The 17,205-nt window shown below is 40.1% G+C and overlaps 1 protein-coding gene across 1 annotated transcript in view; it reads right to left on the bottom strand.

Annotated features, from left to right (window-relative positions):
• GPR137B (G protein-coupled receptor 137B) overlaps nucleotides 1–17,205 on the bottom strand; it is a 92,352-nt gene that overhangs the window by 27,171 nt on the left and 47,976 nt on the right. The window contains 1 exon segment of the mRNA XM_037821671.1: nucleotides 8,270–8,319. Coding sequence (XP_037677599.1) covers nucleotides 8,270–8,319 — 50 coding nt within the window.

Below are 17,205 nucleotides of genomic sequence, written 5' to 3'. Positions count from 1 at the left end.
GTGTCAGGGAACTGAATGATAGCACAAAGCACACAAACATGTGCATCATAGATGTCCCAGAAGAAGAGAAGGGAAAAGGGGGAGAAAAATATTTGAGGAAATAATTGCCAAAAATTTCCCAACTCTTATGAAAGACATAAATATCCGTGTCCAAGAGGTGCAAAGTACCCCAAACAGAAAAAATCCTAGTGGCCTTTTCTGAGATGCATACTAATCAGAACACCAACTGCCAAAGATAAAGAGAAAATCCTGAAAGCAACAAGAGAAAAGTGATTTGTCACATAAAAGGGATTACTCACCACAAACCATGAAAGCCAGAAGACAGTGGTCTGATATAGTTAAGATACTGAAAGAGAAAAACTGCCAGCCAAAAATGCTTTATCTGGCAAAACTGTCCTTCAAAAATGAGGGAGAGTTTTAAATATTCACTGATGAACAGAAACTGAAAGAGTTCGTCAACAGGAGACAAGCCCTTAAACACAAAAGGGAGTTCTGCAGGCTAAAAGGTAAAAAGAGGAAAGAGGCTTGGAGGAGACTGTAAAAATGAAGACTATCAGTAAGGGTATCTAAAAGGGTAAAAAGAGACATGCAAATAAGACATATAATAACCAAAGGATAAATTGGCTGAAGTAAGTACTGGCTTTATAGTAATTACATTGAATGCTAATGGATTAAACTCCCCCATCAAAAGACAGATATTGGCAGAATGGATTTAAAAGTATGATTTATCTATAATCTGTCTATAAGAGACACACCTTGGACCCAAGGACACAAATAGGTTGAAAGTGAAAGGCTGGAAAAAGATACTCCACACAAACAGTAAACAAAAAAGAGCCAGAGTAGCTATACTATTATCAGACAAAATAGACGTTAAATACAAAAATGTTATAAGGGACAAAGAACGACACTATATATTAATAAAAGGGGCAATCCTCCAAAAACAATCATACATTTTTATGCACCTAATCAGAGTGCCCCAAAATACATGAAGCAAACACTAGCAAAACCGAAGGGAGAAACAGACTCTCAACAATAATAGTTGGAGACTTCAATACACCACTCTTATCAATAGACAGAACATCTAAACAGAGGATGATTAAGGAAACAGAATTTGAATAATATGATAAATGAACTAGACCTAACAGACATATACAGAACATTGCACCCCAAAACAGCAGTATATACATTCTTCTCAACTGCTCATGAATCATTCTCCAGGATAGACCACAAAAAAAGTCTCAAATTGAAAAAGATTAAAATTATACAAACCTTTTATTGATCCTAATGGAATGAAGCTGAAAATTAATAACAGGTGGAGAACTGGAAAATTCACAAATATATGGAAGTTAAAGAACACATTCTTAAACCAACAGTGGCTCAAAGAAGAAACTGCAAGAGAAATCAGTAAATATCTTGAGATGAATGAAAATGAGAACACAACATTTCAAGACTTACAGGATGCAGTGGAGCATGAGAGGGAAATTTATAGCCCTAAACACTAAATTAAAAAGGAAGAAAGCTAAAATCAAGTACCCTAAGTGCACACTTGGAGGAACTAGAAAAAGAACAGCAAACTAATCTCAAAGCAAGCAGAAGGAAAGAAATATCAAACATTAGAGCAGAAATAAATGAAACTGAGAACAAAACAATAGATTCAACAAAACCAAAAGTGGGTTCTTTGAGAAAATCAATAAAATTGACAAACAGCTGGATTTACAAAGAAAAACAGAGAAGGTGTAAATAAAGAAAATCAGAAAGGAGGGGGTGTGGGCATTAACTTCAAAGAAATAGAAAGGATCATAAGAGGATAGCATGAACAACTGTATGCCAACAAATTAGACAAATTAAATGAAACAGAAAAATTCCTAAAAAAAAAAAAAAAACTACCTTGACTTGAGAAGAAATAGAAGACCTCAAACAGACCAGTTGTAAGTAAAGAGATTGAATAAGTCATCAAAACCCTCCCAAAAAAGAAAAGCTCAGGACCAAGTGGCTCCATAGTTACCAGTCATTCTAAGAAGAATTATTACCAATCCTGCTCAAACTCTTCTAAAAAATTGAAGAAGAGGGAACACTCCCTAACGCATTCTATGAAGCCAACATCACCCTAATACCAAAGCACTTAAAAGAAAAGAAAATTACAGACCATTCTCTCTAATGAATATAGATGCAAAAATCCTCAGTAAAATCAAATTGATTGTTGACAATCAAATCCAACAGCACATTAAAATTATACACCATGATCAAGTGGGTCTTATCCCAGGTATGCAAGGGTGGTGATTATAATAAAAGCTGCTGACTGCACACTTTGGACGGATTGTATGGTTATGTGAATACACCCCAATAAAACTGTTTTTAATTAAAAGGAGAGAGGGAGGCAAGACGGAAGGCATCAATCCAGACTAAGATGTACATTCTGAATCCAAAAAGTACTACACTGGTTATGTAAACTAGCGCTGCCCTTTATTTCCTAAAAACACTCTGTCACAGCAGCTATTAGATGGGCCCCTTTCCTGTGAAGGATACAACTGAAAATTGAGGGGTTACATTTTTAAAAGGAGAGAGAAAAGGACTCCAGGCTCATTGCTCCACAGCCCTAAACTGACCCGTGCTGAGATACAGAGATGAAGAAGGCATAGCCCAGGCCCTCATGCAGCTCAGGGTGGTGGGAAGAGACCACGATATATGATATGTGCAACATTAGAAGAACAAACAAAGTGCACTGGGAGAGCAAGATGACAGTATAATGTGTACAAAGTCATAATGCATGAAAGAGTGTGGTCTGTCTGAGGCTGGCCAGTTGTTGGCTGGGCCTGGAGTCCAAGGTGTGCACAGGAGGCAAAGAGGGAGGGGAGATGAAACTCGAAGCAGTGGGGTGTGGGATGAGCAGTAGACACCGGGAGACACGTAAAGTTGACAAGCAAAGAAATGACAGATGTGACCATGTTATGTTTTATGCAGTGTAGAGCATGGACTTTATGCAGGCAGGAGAGCGCCTTGTGGTGTTACTGTAACAGCTCTAGTAATAGACGATGGCCACAGGGAGGTGGGGAAGGAGACCCTCAGGAGGCACAGATGGTGGGGAATCCATGGGATGTGGACATGGGGAGGCAGAAGGAAGAGATTCAACATGAGGATGTCTGAATTCTTACATGGGGAGACGCCATTAAAGGAGGTAAGGGACATGCCAGAGGAGCACCAGTGTGGTCAGAGATGCCACCCACCATCCACAGGCAGAGGTGACAGTGGGAATGCTGCCCCCTGGAGCTGTCTGTGCATGTAGCCATGGGGGGAGGCAGCATTTCAAAATCTTGGAGATTCAGTTTCATGTCTATGCACGCAACTCTTTTCAAGCAGAAACACATTTTAGGAAAGTGCACATGAATCATTTGCCAGGAACAGGTTCTTTTGTAGAATGTGATCACAGATCAAGGCCCTCAGATCCACCAAACTCCCTCACCTTGAAATCTTGGACCCTGCCTTCCCGCTGTGAAGAATGCCCTACCCCAGCTCTTCACATTCTGCTGCTTCTCATCCAGCAAGTCTCTCCTTAAACACGGACCCCAGAAGGTCCCCCTGGCCTGTCCACTGCCATTGCTTACCACAACGTGCTATCAGTTCCTTGACAAGACATCTGTGTAGTTTTTTCAGTTAATATAATAGCACATTCCTTTGCTTACCTGTTTGCTCTCTCCACCACCACCCCCGCTCCCCACCGTCAGACAGAGACACCAGGAAGGACAGGGGCTTCCACGTCCCCAGCCCCCAAGCACCAAGCTGGGATCACAGTAAGTGTGCAATACACCTACCCCACTTCTTCAACACTAAGACATACTCGGTTTCACATTTCCCTATTTCTAGATCAGGATCACTTTGCAATGTGGAACACTGTACATTTTAACACAGAGTGTTTCTTTTCTCCTGAAATCTACTGTGAAGCCCATGGTGTGCCTTAGAGTAGATACTACATCAGAATCAAGAAAATGTGAAATCTGTTGTGTGACCTCAGGCAAGTTACAAATCAGTCCAAGCCTCAGCTTCCTCCTCTTAGCACACAGATGACGGAGTCTGCACCTGTCTTGCAGGGCTGGGAGAGTTTGGTGAATGATGCCTGTAGATCACCTGACACCACTGTCTGGTTGTGATCAGTCACTATCAGCTCTATCTGTTCTCTACCATATTCTTACAGCAATGGGGGAAAGCAGGGGCTATGGAGGGAGAAAAAGACAAAGACAGTGATTTGGAAGTCACCAAAAATCTGCATTCTGGTTCCTTGAAAGCCGTATTTGTTACTGTCTTCTGGTTATCTGCTATGCTTCTCGAACAGCACAAGTTGGACACATCCAGATATTGCTGGAATCAGCCCTGTTGTTTCTAGTCCCCTTGCCGGCACGCACACACCTGTTCTATCCAAGGTGACAGCAATGATCCTCTGGAAAAAGCACAATCTGGACACTTATCTTTTCCAGGTGACTATTCATGGTTGTTGTTTTAAAATCTATTAAATTGTGACTATAAATTATTATTCCTTTTCCTTATTATAAAAGTCATGCATAGCCATGAGAGGACATTGGGAAAGTACTAAAGGGCAAGAAATACCAGGCCACAACTCATCATCCAGACATCACTATTGATGGTGTGGGGATAGCTCCATCCCGGATGTTACCCAGTGGAGATCAAGCCTCCACTCCACCCCTTCCCCGCCTCTTCTTCCCCTCGCCCTTCCCTCATCTGTCTGGTGGCACAGAAAGATGGGCTTGGGAGTCAGACAAATCTGCAAGAGCAGGCAAGTCTCAGACCCTCTGGACTGTGGATTCCTCACCTGCATAAGGGAGATGATGACTCCTGTTTTACCTCAAAGAGCTGTTACGAGAACTCAATGGACCTGCCCCTCCCTCTCCTGCTTTCTCTCCTCTGTCCTCGACCCACTGTGCTTCAAGGTCTCACCTTAGCCTTTCCCTTCTTCAAAAACTAGAAAAAGTCTTCACCTTCTCCCATCATCACTTCCCCCACAGCCACTCACTTCACAACCCTTGTAAATGAGCTCTGCCCACCACCCCGCTGACCCCAAGTCCTCCCAGACCACTGCAATCCACTCCCTGAGCTCAGAGAGCCTCTCTCAGGCGTCATCCCCTCCAACCTTCCTGAAGCCCCCCTGCCTCTGCACTCCTCGTTCCCTCAGGTCTGAGCCTGTCCCCAGAGAGTCCCCAGGCTCCTCTTCCTCCTCTCCATCCCTAAAGTGAGATGTCCTTGGTGCTCTTCTCTATTCTCTCTTGGAAATATGTTCACTTCTGCAGCTTCGATTACAACTTTTGGATGACCTCAAAGAAAGGGAAAAGCAATGCCTGGCTCATTATACTTTTCACTTTCTTAAAAAAAAATCAAAGATGGAAGGAAAACAGTTAAAAAGGTGTAAAATCAAAATACTCGCACAATCCCATGCCCAGTGATCACATTTTCTAGCCCAAAGAGATTTAAAAATACAGACTGAGAGAGAAATGGAATTAAATTTGCACAACCACAGTAAAGTCCGAGCTAGCTAATGTTTGTAGATAAAGGAATTTTAGTGAAAACTACAGTAGTTCTTAGCTGGCTTGAATAGAAATGCTCTTCCAAAACACGGAGATGCTGTAAAAATACCTTCGGGTGGGAAGTTTCAACTGGTTCTAGGCGAATGGCTTATGTTTCAGTTCAAATGAATCGTGATAAACTTAGTGAAGCCAGTCCATTTTAAAAAAAACAACATATCAAAGCATCTCAAAGGATAAATCATGACCTGAAATGCACCTGGCTTAAGAGAAAGGGGGAATTAAATTGAGGAGGTTAAGGATGTGCCTAAACATGAAGAACTCCTAGGATTTCTTTATACTTAGCAACTAAATTATTAGCTCTAACTTAACAGGCTTCTCCCATTGAACCTTACCCTCTGGCTTCAGAAAACACCTTCTTTGGCTCAAACATCTCACTTTTAACATCTGGACCCAATTTCTTACCCTTGTTTTTTTTAAATTTTAATTATGGTAACATATGTGTGTGTGTGTGTGTGTGTATCTGTGTATATATATATATATACACACATACATATAATTTATCATTTTACCCATTTTTGCATGTACAATTCAATGGAATTAATTGCAATCATGATGTTATGCTACTATCACCACCATCCATTACCAAAACTTCTTCATCACCCAAAACGGAAACTCTGCAACCTTAAGCAGTAACTCCCCATTGCCCCTCCCCCAGCTCCTGGTAATCTACTTTCGGACTCCATGAATTTACTCATTCTAGATAGTTCATATTAGTGGAATCAACAATATTGGTCTGTTTTGTGTCTGGCTTATTTCAATTAGCATAATGTTTTCAAGGTTCATCCATGTCGTAGCATGAAACAGAACTTCATTTCTTCTTATGGCTGGATAACATTCCATTGTTTGGCAGACCACATCTATTCTTCCATTTTTTCCCTTCATCTCCACAAATCCCATCCCAATAAAAATAGTCATGCCCATTATCACCACCTCCTATCTCAGAGCTGAACCTTGGTTCAAGGATCAAGTACTGACTCCATGTAAACAGCTCACCTAAAACATTCTACCGCTCAGAGCTTTAAACACTTTTTTAACAACCCTCCTTTCTGACCAGTGCTTCCACATTTCACCTATAGAAGACATCTCATTACCCCAGCCTCAACCAACCAGCTCTCAGCTTCATATTCCAATCAGAATATTCTTCACTGCCCCAGTCTTTACTTATTCTTTCCTCCTTGGCTCCCCTGTCCCCACAGCTGATCTATGTTTCTGTTTGAGAGAATGAAGGGCAAAGATTACGGATGCAGATGAAAGGCTATTTTGTCATCAGAGAAGAGATGGAATCATCTACCTGGATTTACTACTTTAAATTGCCCTCCTCAGACCAAGAGCAGGTCATGGTGGACAAGGAATGGCCTGGGGGAAAAATGAGTTGAGCCCATCTAAAAGGTAGTGAAGGAGGACAGCAAGATCAGGAAGAAAAATGGGATTGTGATTCTAATTACTTATATCCTGGCCTGGGCACTGTCACGTAACTTTCTGAACTTCAGTTCCATTCAATATAAAATGAGGATTAAAATACACACTTTCAGAATTTTAAATAAAAATTCTTCATACATTTAGGATTATACAGAATATAATATGTACCTATTTTTACATATTTGTAAAGTAATAAAATAATTAAGTTTTCATTTGCTCCAAGTTGTTTCTGGAAAAACTGCCTTTCCAGAAACATTTGCCTGTGGCACAGACATAAAAACACCATGACTCACAGTGTACCCCCTTTGCCCCTTCTGGAGCCTTTCCACTCCTCCCTCTGGCCAACCCTGACTGTTGTTTAAGCCAGTGGTTCTTTACTTATGAGGAGTCACAGACCTCTCCGAAAATGTGGGGAAAACCATGGGCCCTCTCCACAGGAAAAACACGTGCATCCACCTCTTTGCATGCATTTAGCATGTACCTGAACAGGTTCCCTGCCAGCTTAGGAGCCTCTCCTCTACTCTCCAGCACAAGCTTCCTCTTTCAGGAAATTTGTGACTCCCACAGGCCACCGTGTTCTGCAGCAGAGATCATCCAAAAGATCAGATGCTTTGCATATACTGCTTTGCCTTACTCTCAAGGTTTGTGTTCTTTAGGGTGTCTTCAAATAGAAAGCATATCTCTCAAGGGCACAAACCTTTTTGCTTCGTGGTGACTAAATAGTCAAAAAAAATTTGCAGGGTGGAGGTCCAGTAAGCAGCTGGGTAGCAAGTTATGGTAACTCTCTGTAGCACAACTTGTAACTGTTCAATGGACTAGACTATGGAGTTCCAGAAAACAAAAAGCCTAATACCCTTCAGCAGCCAGAGAAAAGGGAAGCCAGGCAAGCCAGATGGGGAGCAGGGCTGCAACTTTCAGGGAGCCCTTTTTCCTACTGCTAAGGCCTTTTATTTCACAAGTGCCTCAGAAAGATTTATATGTAACATGCATCTATTTTATTCATCTACTTCCTCCTGGTTATGAAAGGCACAGGGCTTTTGTTTCTCAACAAGGTAATAGCTAAATCTAGAAAGTAATGATTAAACGAGTTGACTCTTGGCAATGGCTAGGATATTTGTGGTCAAACACTCAGTAAGCAGGACTGTTTCTGGCAGCCCACAGCACCCAAGGAGTAGTGTGTGCTCGCCCAACATGGAGAAATGGGTAATGGGCGAGCTTCCACCACCCCTATCACAGAAAGAAATGCCCAGGGTACTTACCGGTATTTGAGTAATTCTGGAGAATATTTTGACTTCGCTTTGAAAATCACCTGCAAAGACAAAAAAACATGGCAGGTTGGGTATAAATATGCTGGCACCAACAAACAAATATCATCAGTTGGAAGTCCCCCTTCCCTCGACACACAGGCATGGGGGCTTACTTTCTGGAACTGAGATGGCCACAGTTTTAAGAAAGGTTGTTAGGCTAAATATTTTTTGCTGCTGTACACACAATTTTAAAAGTAAAGGTATCAGGAGGGGCAGAACAAGATGGTGGATTGGTGAGGTATGGAATTAAGTCTCTAATCTAGGGCAGCTGGTAATTAGCCGGGAACTGTATGAAACAGTGTTTTCGGGATCTCCAGTGACCAGTCACACATGGTACACAAGTCTTAAATGGCTGGAAAAGCTGAGATAGCAGCAAAATGTGTAAGATCCCCCAACCAGGGGTCTGGCGACCCCCTCCCCCCACCCAGACCCCACGGACTGTCTCACTGCAGGTTCCCTGAAAGGAAAAAAAAAAAAAAAAACAATCTGCTGGGAGCAAGAAAGGGGATCAACCCAGCCTCAAATGCAGAATTAATTAACAAGTTAATTAAATTTTGGAGCTGGGGGTGCTAGAGAAGGGCTGGGCTCTGGGAATGGGGGGCACATAAAAGCAGGCACCCATTCCCTAGCTCCAAAAAGGCTGTTTTGTTTTTTTTTTCCCCTACATTTTGCCCCTCCTCCTTTCTTGCTCTCTGCCTCCTCATCTTTTTACACTTCAATAGGTCCCTGGCAAAGGCAGAATTAAAGCTGTGGGAGAGTAATTATCCAGATAATAGCCCAAAGCCCATCTTTAAATACTCTATTCTGACATTGACAAAACTTCCAGGAGGGGAAAGCCTTTAAAAAGGGACTTCTTTTTTTCTTTTTCTTTCTTTTTACAATAACTATTGTAAGTAGCTCTTTTCAGATATCTGCAACTGACCTCTGAACCCAGGCAACAGAGAGCTGAGATAGGTCTCATAGACAAAGCAGTGAGCCTAGTGGAGAAGACAATTCCCTAAAGGGCATAACTTCCCCAGGAAGAGAGGATGTGGTCCAGCTTGACTGGCAGCCCTCCTGCATGGAACTCAGACCCCAGGGGCTGGAAATCAGAAGGCAGCTTCAGTCAGCCAAGCCCCCAACAGGGTCAGCAGCAGGAGAACTAAAAGTACTGCACTTCCTTACATTGGTTGGGTAGCTGCAGGCTGGCAAGTGCCAAGTGCTGGACAGAATAGGAAAAGCACCAAGTCTAGCGGCCTCACAGGAGGGTCTCATTCTCAGGGAAACTCCATACCCTCCTCCTGAGACCTGGACTGGGAAAACCTGACTGGGGTTGACTATATCTGAGGAGACCCTCTCACACAAAGGTTACATAAAGACAGGGCAAGAAACAGAAAAACAAGAAGTAAAAAATTCTGATCAACTAAAAAGAACGTAAGTCAGAGGTCTAGAATAAGTTAAACTGAACACCAAAGAATACAGAACAAAGCCAAACACAAGAAAGCCGTAAGTAAAAAAGAGTGAAAACGAGCTCCAGAGCATCAAGAAAATAAGATGCCTAGGCAGCTTAAGAAAATGAGCCATAACAGGAAATATGAAAATATGGACCAGCCAAAGGAACAAACTAATACTTCAACTGAGATATAGGAATTGAAAAAATTAATAATAAAACAGATCTCCTAAATCAATTCAAAAATCAAATCAGTGAGCTGAGGAAGATATGGCAAAAGAGATAAAGAATATAAAGAAGACACTGGGTGACCATAAAGAAGAATCGTAAACTTGAAAAAAAAATGGCAGAACTTACGGGAATGAAGGGCACAATGGAGGAGATGAAAAGCACAATGGAGAGATACAACAGTAGATTTGAACAGGCAGAAGAAAGGATAAGTGAACTGGAAGACAAGACATTTGAATTCATACATACAAAAGAACAGATGGTGAAAAGAATGGAAAAATACAAGCAGGGTCTTAGGGAGCTGAGTAACAATATGAAGTGCAAGAATATACACATACTGGATATCCCAGAAGAAGAAGAGAGGGGACAGGGGGCAGAAAGAATAATAGAAGAAATATTCACTGAAAATTTCCCAACTCTTACGAAAGACAGAAAATTACAGATTGAAAAAGTAGAGCACACCCCAAACAAAATAGATCCCAATAGACCTACTCTAAGACACTTACTGATCAGATTGTCCAATGTCAAAAACAAAGAGACAATTCTGAAAGCATCAAGAGAGAAGCAGTCCATCACATACAAGGAAAGCTCGATAAGACTATGTACAGATTTCTCCGCAGAAACCATGGAGGCGAGGAGACAGTGGTATGATATGTTTAAGATACTGAAAGAGAAAAACTGCCAACCAAGAATTTTACATCTGGCAAAACTGTCCTTCAAAAATAAGGGAGAGATTAAAATATTTTCAGACAGACAGAGAGAATTTGTGAATAAGAGACCAGTGCTACAAGAAATACTAAAGGGAGTGCTACAGGCTGACAGGAGAGAGAGGTTTGGAGAAGAGTGTAGAGATGAAGATTATCAGAAAGGGTAAAAGGAGAGAGAGGAAAAAATAAGACATGACATATAAAATCCAAAAGACAAAATGGTAGAAGAAAGTACTGCCCTTACAGAAATAACACTAAATGTTAATGGATTAAACACCCCAATAAAAAGACACAGACTGGCAGAGTGGATTAAAAAACAGGACCTGTCTATACGCAGTCTATAAGAATCTCACTTCAGACACAAGGACAAAAACAGGCTGAAAGTGAAAGGTTGGAAAAAGATAGTTCACGCAAACAACAACCAGAAAAAAAGTGGGAGTAGCTATATTAATATCAGACAAATTAGACTTCAAATGTAAAGCAATTAGAAGAGACAAAAAGGACACTATATATTAATAAAAGGGTCAATTCAACAAGAAAATATAACAATCATAAATATTTATGCAGCAAGCCAGAGTGCCCCAAAATTCATGAGGCAAACATTGAGAACAGTGAAGGGAAAAATAGATACCTCTACAATAATAGTTGGAGACTTCAATACACTGCTCTCATTAATGAACAAAACATCTAGAGAAAGGATCAATAAAGAAACAGAGATGTTGAACTGTATGATGAATGAACTAGAACTTGACAGACATTTATAGAATACTAACACCCCACAACAGCAGGATACACTTTTTTCTCAAGTGCTCATGGAACATCCTCTAGGATAGGCCACATGTTGGGTCACAAAGCAAGTCTCAACAAATTTAAAAATATCAATATTATAACAAAACACTTTCTCAGACCATAATGGAATGAAGTTGGAAATAACAGGCAGAAGGTCATAAAATTCACAAAATATATGGAGGCTAAACAACACTCTCTTAGAAAACCACTGGGTAAAGGAAGAAATTACAAGAGAAATTAGTAAATATCTCAAGGCAAATGACAAGGAAAACACAACATATGAAAACTTATGGGATGAAGCAAAGGCAGTGCTGAGAGGGAAATTTACTGCCCTAAACACCTATATTAGAAGAGAGAGCAAAAATTGAGGAATTAACTGTTGACCTGGAGGAACTAGAGAAAGAACATCAAACTAACCCCAAAGCAAACAGAAGGAAAGAAACACCAAAGATTAGAGCAGAAATTAATGAAACTGAGAACAGGAAAACAACAGAGAGAATCAACAAAACCAGAAGTTGGTTCTTTGAGAAAATCAATAAAATTGATGGGACTCAGGGATAGGCCAACAAAAGAGAGAGAGACAGAGAGACAGAGAGACAGAGAGAAAGAATACAAATAAATACAACCAGAAATGGGAAAGGAGACATAACTACTGACCCTGTAGAAATAAAGGAGATAATGAGAAGATACTATGAGCAACTATATGCTAATAAACTAGGTGAAACGGACAACTTCCTAGAAAAGCATAAACAACCAACAGTGACAAGAAGAAATAAATGACCTCAACAAACCAATCACAAATAAAGAGATTGAGTCAGTCATCAAAAAGCTCCCAAAAAAGAAAGATCAGGACCAGATAGCTTCACATGTAAATTCTACCAAGCACTCAATAAAGACTAGTGCCAACCCTGCTCAAACTCTTCAAAAAAATTGAAGAGGAGGGAAAGCTACCTAACTCATTCTATGAAGCCAACATCATGTTTGTGCCAGTTTGGATGTATTATGTCCCCCAAAATGCCATTATCTTTGATGCAATCTTGTGGGGGCAGACTATTAGTGTTCATTAGGTTGCAAACTGTTGGTTCAGTGTTTCCATGGAGATGTGACTCAATCAACTGTGGACGAGACCTTTCATTGGATTATTTCTATGGAGGTGTTGCCCCACCCATTCAGGGTGGATCTTGATTGAATCACTTGAGTACTTTAAAAAGAGCCACACAGGCTCAGACACAGAGCAGCTAAGAGTGACATTTTGGACAAGAACTGAGAGTGACATTTTGGAAAAGCTGCAGCTAACAGAGGACAAAACCCCCAAGAGTAACATTTAGAGAATGCCATTTTGAAATGCAACCTGGGAGCAAGCGGATGCCAGCCACTTGCCTTCCCAGCTAACAGAGGTTTTCCGGACACCAGTGGCCTTTCTCCAGTGAAGGTACTTGTTGTTGATGCCTTACCTTGGACAACTTTATGGCCATAAGACTGTAACTTTTAACCAAATAAACCCTCTTTATAAAAGCCAATCCATTTCTGGTATTTTGCATAATGGCAGCATTAGCAAACCGGAACAACCCTAATACCAAAATCAAAGACACTACAAAAAAAGAGAAAATTATACAACAATCTCTTTAATGTATATAGATGCAAAAATCCTCAACAAAATACTCACAAATCGAATCCAGCAGCACAATTAAAGAATTGTACACCACAACCAGGTGAGATTTATTCCAGGTATGCCAGGCTGGTTCAACACAAGAAAATCAATTAATATAATACACCACATCAATAAATCAAAGTATAAGAACCACATGGTCATCTCCATTGATGCAAAAAAGGCATTTGATAAAACCCGCAGCTAACATCATACTCAATGGGGAGAGACTGAACGCTTTCGCTCTAAGATCAGGAAAAAGACAGGGATGCTCAATGTCACCACTGTTATTGAACACTGTGCTGGAAGTTCTAGCTAGAGCAATTAGGAAAGGAAAAGAAATAAAAGGAACCAAACTGGAGAGGAAGAAGTAAAACTTTCACTGTTTGCAGATGACATGATTCTATAAGTAGAAAATCCAGAAAAATCTATAGCAAAGCTACTAGAATGAATCAATGAATACAGCAAAGTGGCAGACCACAAGATCAGCACGCAAAAATATGTAGTGTTCCGCTATACAAGTAATGTGCAAAAAGAGGAGGAAATCAAGGGAAAAAATCCATTTACATTAGCAATCAAAAGAATCAAGTATTTAGGAATAAACTTAATCAAAGCCACAAAAGACCTATACAGAGAAAATTACAAGAAACTGCTAAAAGAAATCGAACAGGACCTAAAAAAAAAAAAAAAAAAATGGAAAAACATACTGTGTTCATGGATTAGAAGACTCAATATAGTTAAGATGTCAATTCTACCTAAACTGATTTATAGATTCAATGCAATACCAATTAAAATCCCAACAACTTACTTTGCAGAAATAGAAAAACCAATAACCAAATTTATCTGGAAGGGAAAGGTTCCCCAAATAGCCAAAAATATCTTGAGAAAGACGAATGAAGTGGGAGGTCTCAACTACTTGACTTTGAAACACATTACAAAGCTACAGTGGTCAGAACAGCATGGTGCTGTCATAAGGATAGATATACCAACCAATGGAATCAAATTGAGTGTTCAGAAATAGACCCTTGCATCTACAGACAATTGGTCTTTGATAAGGCAGTCAAGCCAAAGCAACTGGGACAGAGCAGCCTCTTCAATAAATGGTGTTTGGAGAACTGGATATCCATTTCCAAAAGAATGAAAGAAGACTCCTATCTAATACCTTATACAAAAATTAACATGAAATGGATCAAAGACCTAAACACTAGCACTAAGACCATAAGACTCTTAGAAGAAAATGTGGGGCACTATCTTAAAGATCTTTTGATAGGAGGTGGTTTCCTAGACCTTACACCCAAAGCGCAAGAAACCATAGAACAATAGACAAATGGGATCTCCTCAAAATTAAACACTTGTACATTAAAGGATTTCGTCAGAAAAGTAAAAAGGCAGCCTGTGCAATGGGAGACAATATTTGGAAATCACGTGTCAGATAAGGGTTTAATATCTCGAATATATAAAGGGATCCTATAACTCAACAACAGACAGACAAACAACCCAATCAAAAAATGGGCAAAAGACATGGACAGACACTTTTCTGAAGAGTATATTGAAATGGATCAAAAACATGAAAAAATGCTCAACTTCACTGGCTATTAGGGAAATACAAATGAAAAGCACAATGCGATATTATCTCACACTTACCAGAATGGCCATTATCCAAAAAAAACAGAAAATTACAAGTGCTGAAGTGGATGTGGAGAAAGAGGCACACTTATTCACTGTTGCTGGAAATGTAGAACAGTGCAACCACTCTGGAAGACAGTGTGGAGGTTCCTCAGGAAGCTAAGTATAGATTTTCTGTATGACCCTGCTACTTCATTGCTAGGTATATACTCAAAGGAACTGGAAGTTAAGACACAGACAGACATTTGCAAACCAATGTTTACTGTGGCATTATTCATGACCGCCAAGAGATAGAAAGAGCCCAAATGTCCATCAATGGGTAAGTGGATAACAAATTGTGGTATACACACACAATGGAATACTACGCAGCTGTAAGACAGAACAAAGACACAGAACATTTAATAAAGTAGATGAACCTTGAGAACATTATGTTGAGTGAAGTTAGCCAGAAACAAAAGGACAAATACTGTATAGTCTCACTAATATTAACTAACATTAACAAGCAAACTTTGAGAGTTAAAAGCTGATAACACAGGCTACCAGGAGACAGAAAGAGGGTAGAGATAGGCATTCGATACTGAAGGACTACATAATGTTCAGCATGATTGATTGTATGGATCCAGAAATACATAGCATAATACTGTGTGATGGTAGCACAGTATTGTAAGTACACTGAACAAAGATGTCTGTGAGTAAGGCTGAAAGAGGTGGGATGGGGAATGTATGACACACAGGTAAAGATAGATGGGACTGTATAACTTAGCAAAAACTGGAGTGGTCAATGACTGTGACTGTACAAATATAAAAATGTTTTTGCATGTGGGAGAACAAATGAATGTCAATCATGCAGAGTGTTGAAAAAGGGATGGTATTGGGGAAAAAATATAATCAAAGTAAACTGGAGTCTATGGTAAACAGTAACATTGTAATATGCTTCCATTAAATTTAACAAAGGCAATATACCAAAGCTAAATGTGTATGAGAGGGAGATATAAGAGAGGGATATGGGATTCTTGGTAGTGGTGGTGTTGTCTGACTTATTATTACATTGTTTTGTATGACATTTTTCTTTCTATTATCGTTTTTATTATTCATTAAAAAAGACTTTTTTCGTAGTAATCAATATGTTCAAGTGCTGACTGTGGTGATAAATACACAACTACTATATGATGATACTGTGAACAAATGATTGTACATTGTGGATAATTGTATGGTATGTGAATATATCTCTATAAAATTGTAGGAAAAAATATAAATAGGGATAAAAATGCTGGAGAAAACATGGAGAGAGGGATGTACCTATTTACTGTTGATGAGGCAGAATGGTGTAGCCTTTCTGGAGGTCACTGTGGTGGCTCCACAAGAAGCTAAGTATGTGGAGGCCATAAGGTCCTGCAACCTCACTATGGGGTATGTACTTGGAGAGCAGAGACATGAATGAACATTTGCACACAGGTGTTTATGGAGGCAGTATTTATGATTTGCAGTAGGTGGAAGTGGCCTAAGGGTACACTGACTGAGGAACAGAACAGTGAACTGTGGTGTGTGCATGCAATGGAATACTGAGCAACTACGAGAAGGAGTGAACCTGTGAGACACCGCAAGGAGGTGAATGGATCCTATAGACAGCATTTTGAGTGAAGTATGCCAGAAATGGAAAGATAAACATAATGCTTCACCAATATGGACTAACTACAATGTGTAAACTCAGAATTGAATCTTAGACCACAGCTTATCAGAGGAACAATTATTGTAATGGCCCCTAGATTGTAAGCTCTTAAAGCAGTCAAATCTATTCCTGAATTGTAATTGCTATCTCCAAACTCTGAGATGTTGATCCCTGGTGTATAACCTGATTGGTCTCTGGAACACTGGGTATCTGTGTGACACCTGAAACTCAGACCTAGAGCTTGGCAGATATGAATGTCAGTATTAACGCATACAGCAACTGTTTGAAAAAAAAAAAGAGAAAAAAAAAAAAGCTGAAAAAGAGCCCAGACTTCAATTAGAGATATGAAAAAAGCAGATGTGGTTAGGATCAGGGCAAATCGGGCCCAAGGGTAAAGGTCGAAACTGACTGTGTTTTAAAACTTCAACTTCCATGTGAGACCAAGGGAAGAGATGTTTATCTGGTGCAGAATCCATATTTTCTAAACAATATAACTTCTACAGTCAGTTTGTTCCAACATCATAATTACATGGAACTTTGAATAGGAAGTGAGATGTAGTAGGTTTGTACAGGTTAGTGTGAAATAGAGACACATCCCATAGTAATTTGGACAGAGAATAAAAAAATATATGCAGGGTCCCCCTGAGGAGCTGGGGGAAAATGCAGAAGTGTTGGACTTCCCCACCTGGATTGTTCCTGATGTTCTCACAGACATTGAGGACTGGTGGTTTGATGTGCCAAGACTCTATCTTGGGGCTTGCCCTCATGAAGCTTGTTATTGCAAAGGAGAGG

This window comes from Choloepus didactylus, chromosome 2 (assembly GCF_015220235.1).
Source record: "Choloepus didactylus isolate mChoDid1 chromosome 2, mChoDid1.pri, whole genome shotgun sequence".
NCBI lineage: Eukaryota > Metazoa > Chordata > Mammalia > Pilosa > Megalonychidae > Choloepus > Choloepus didactylus.
Note: the sequence above shows the minus strand (reverse complement) of the source record. Positions and strands in the feature narration are given on the sequence as shown.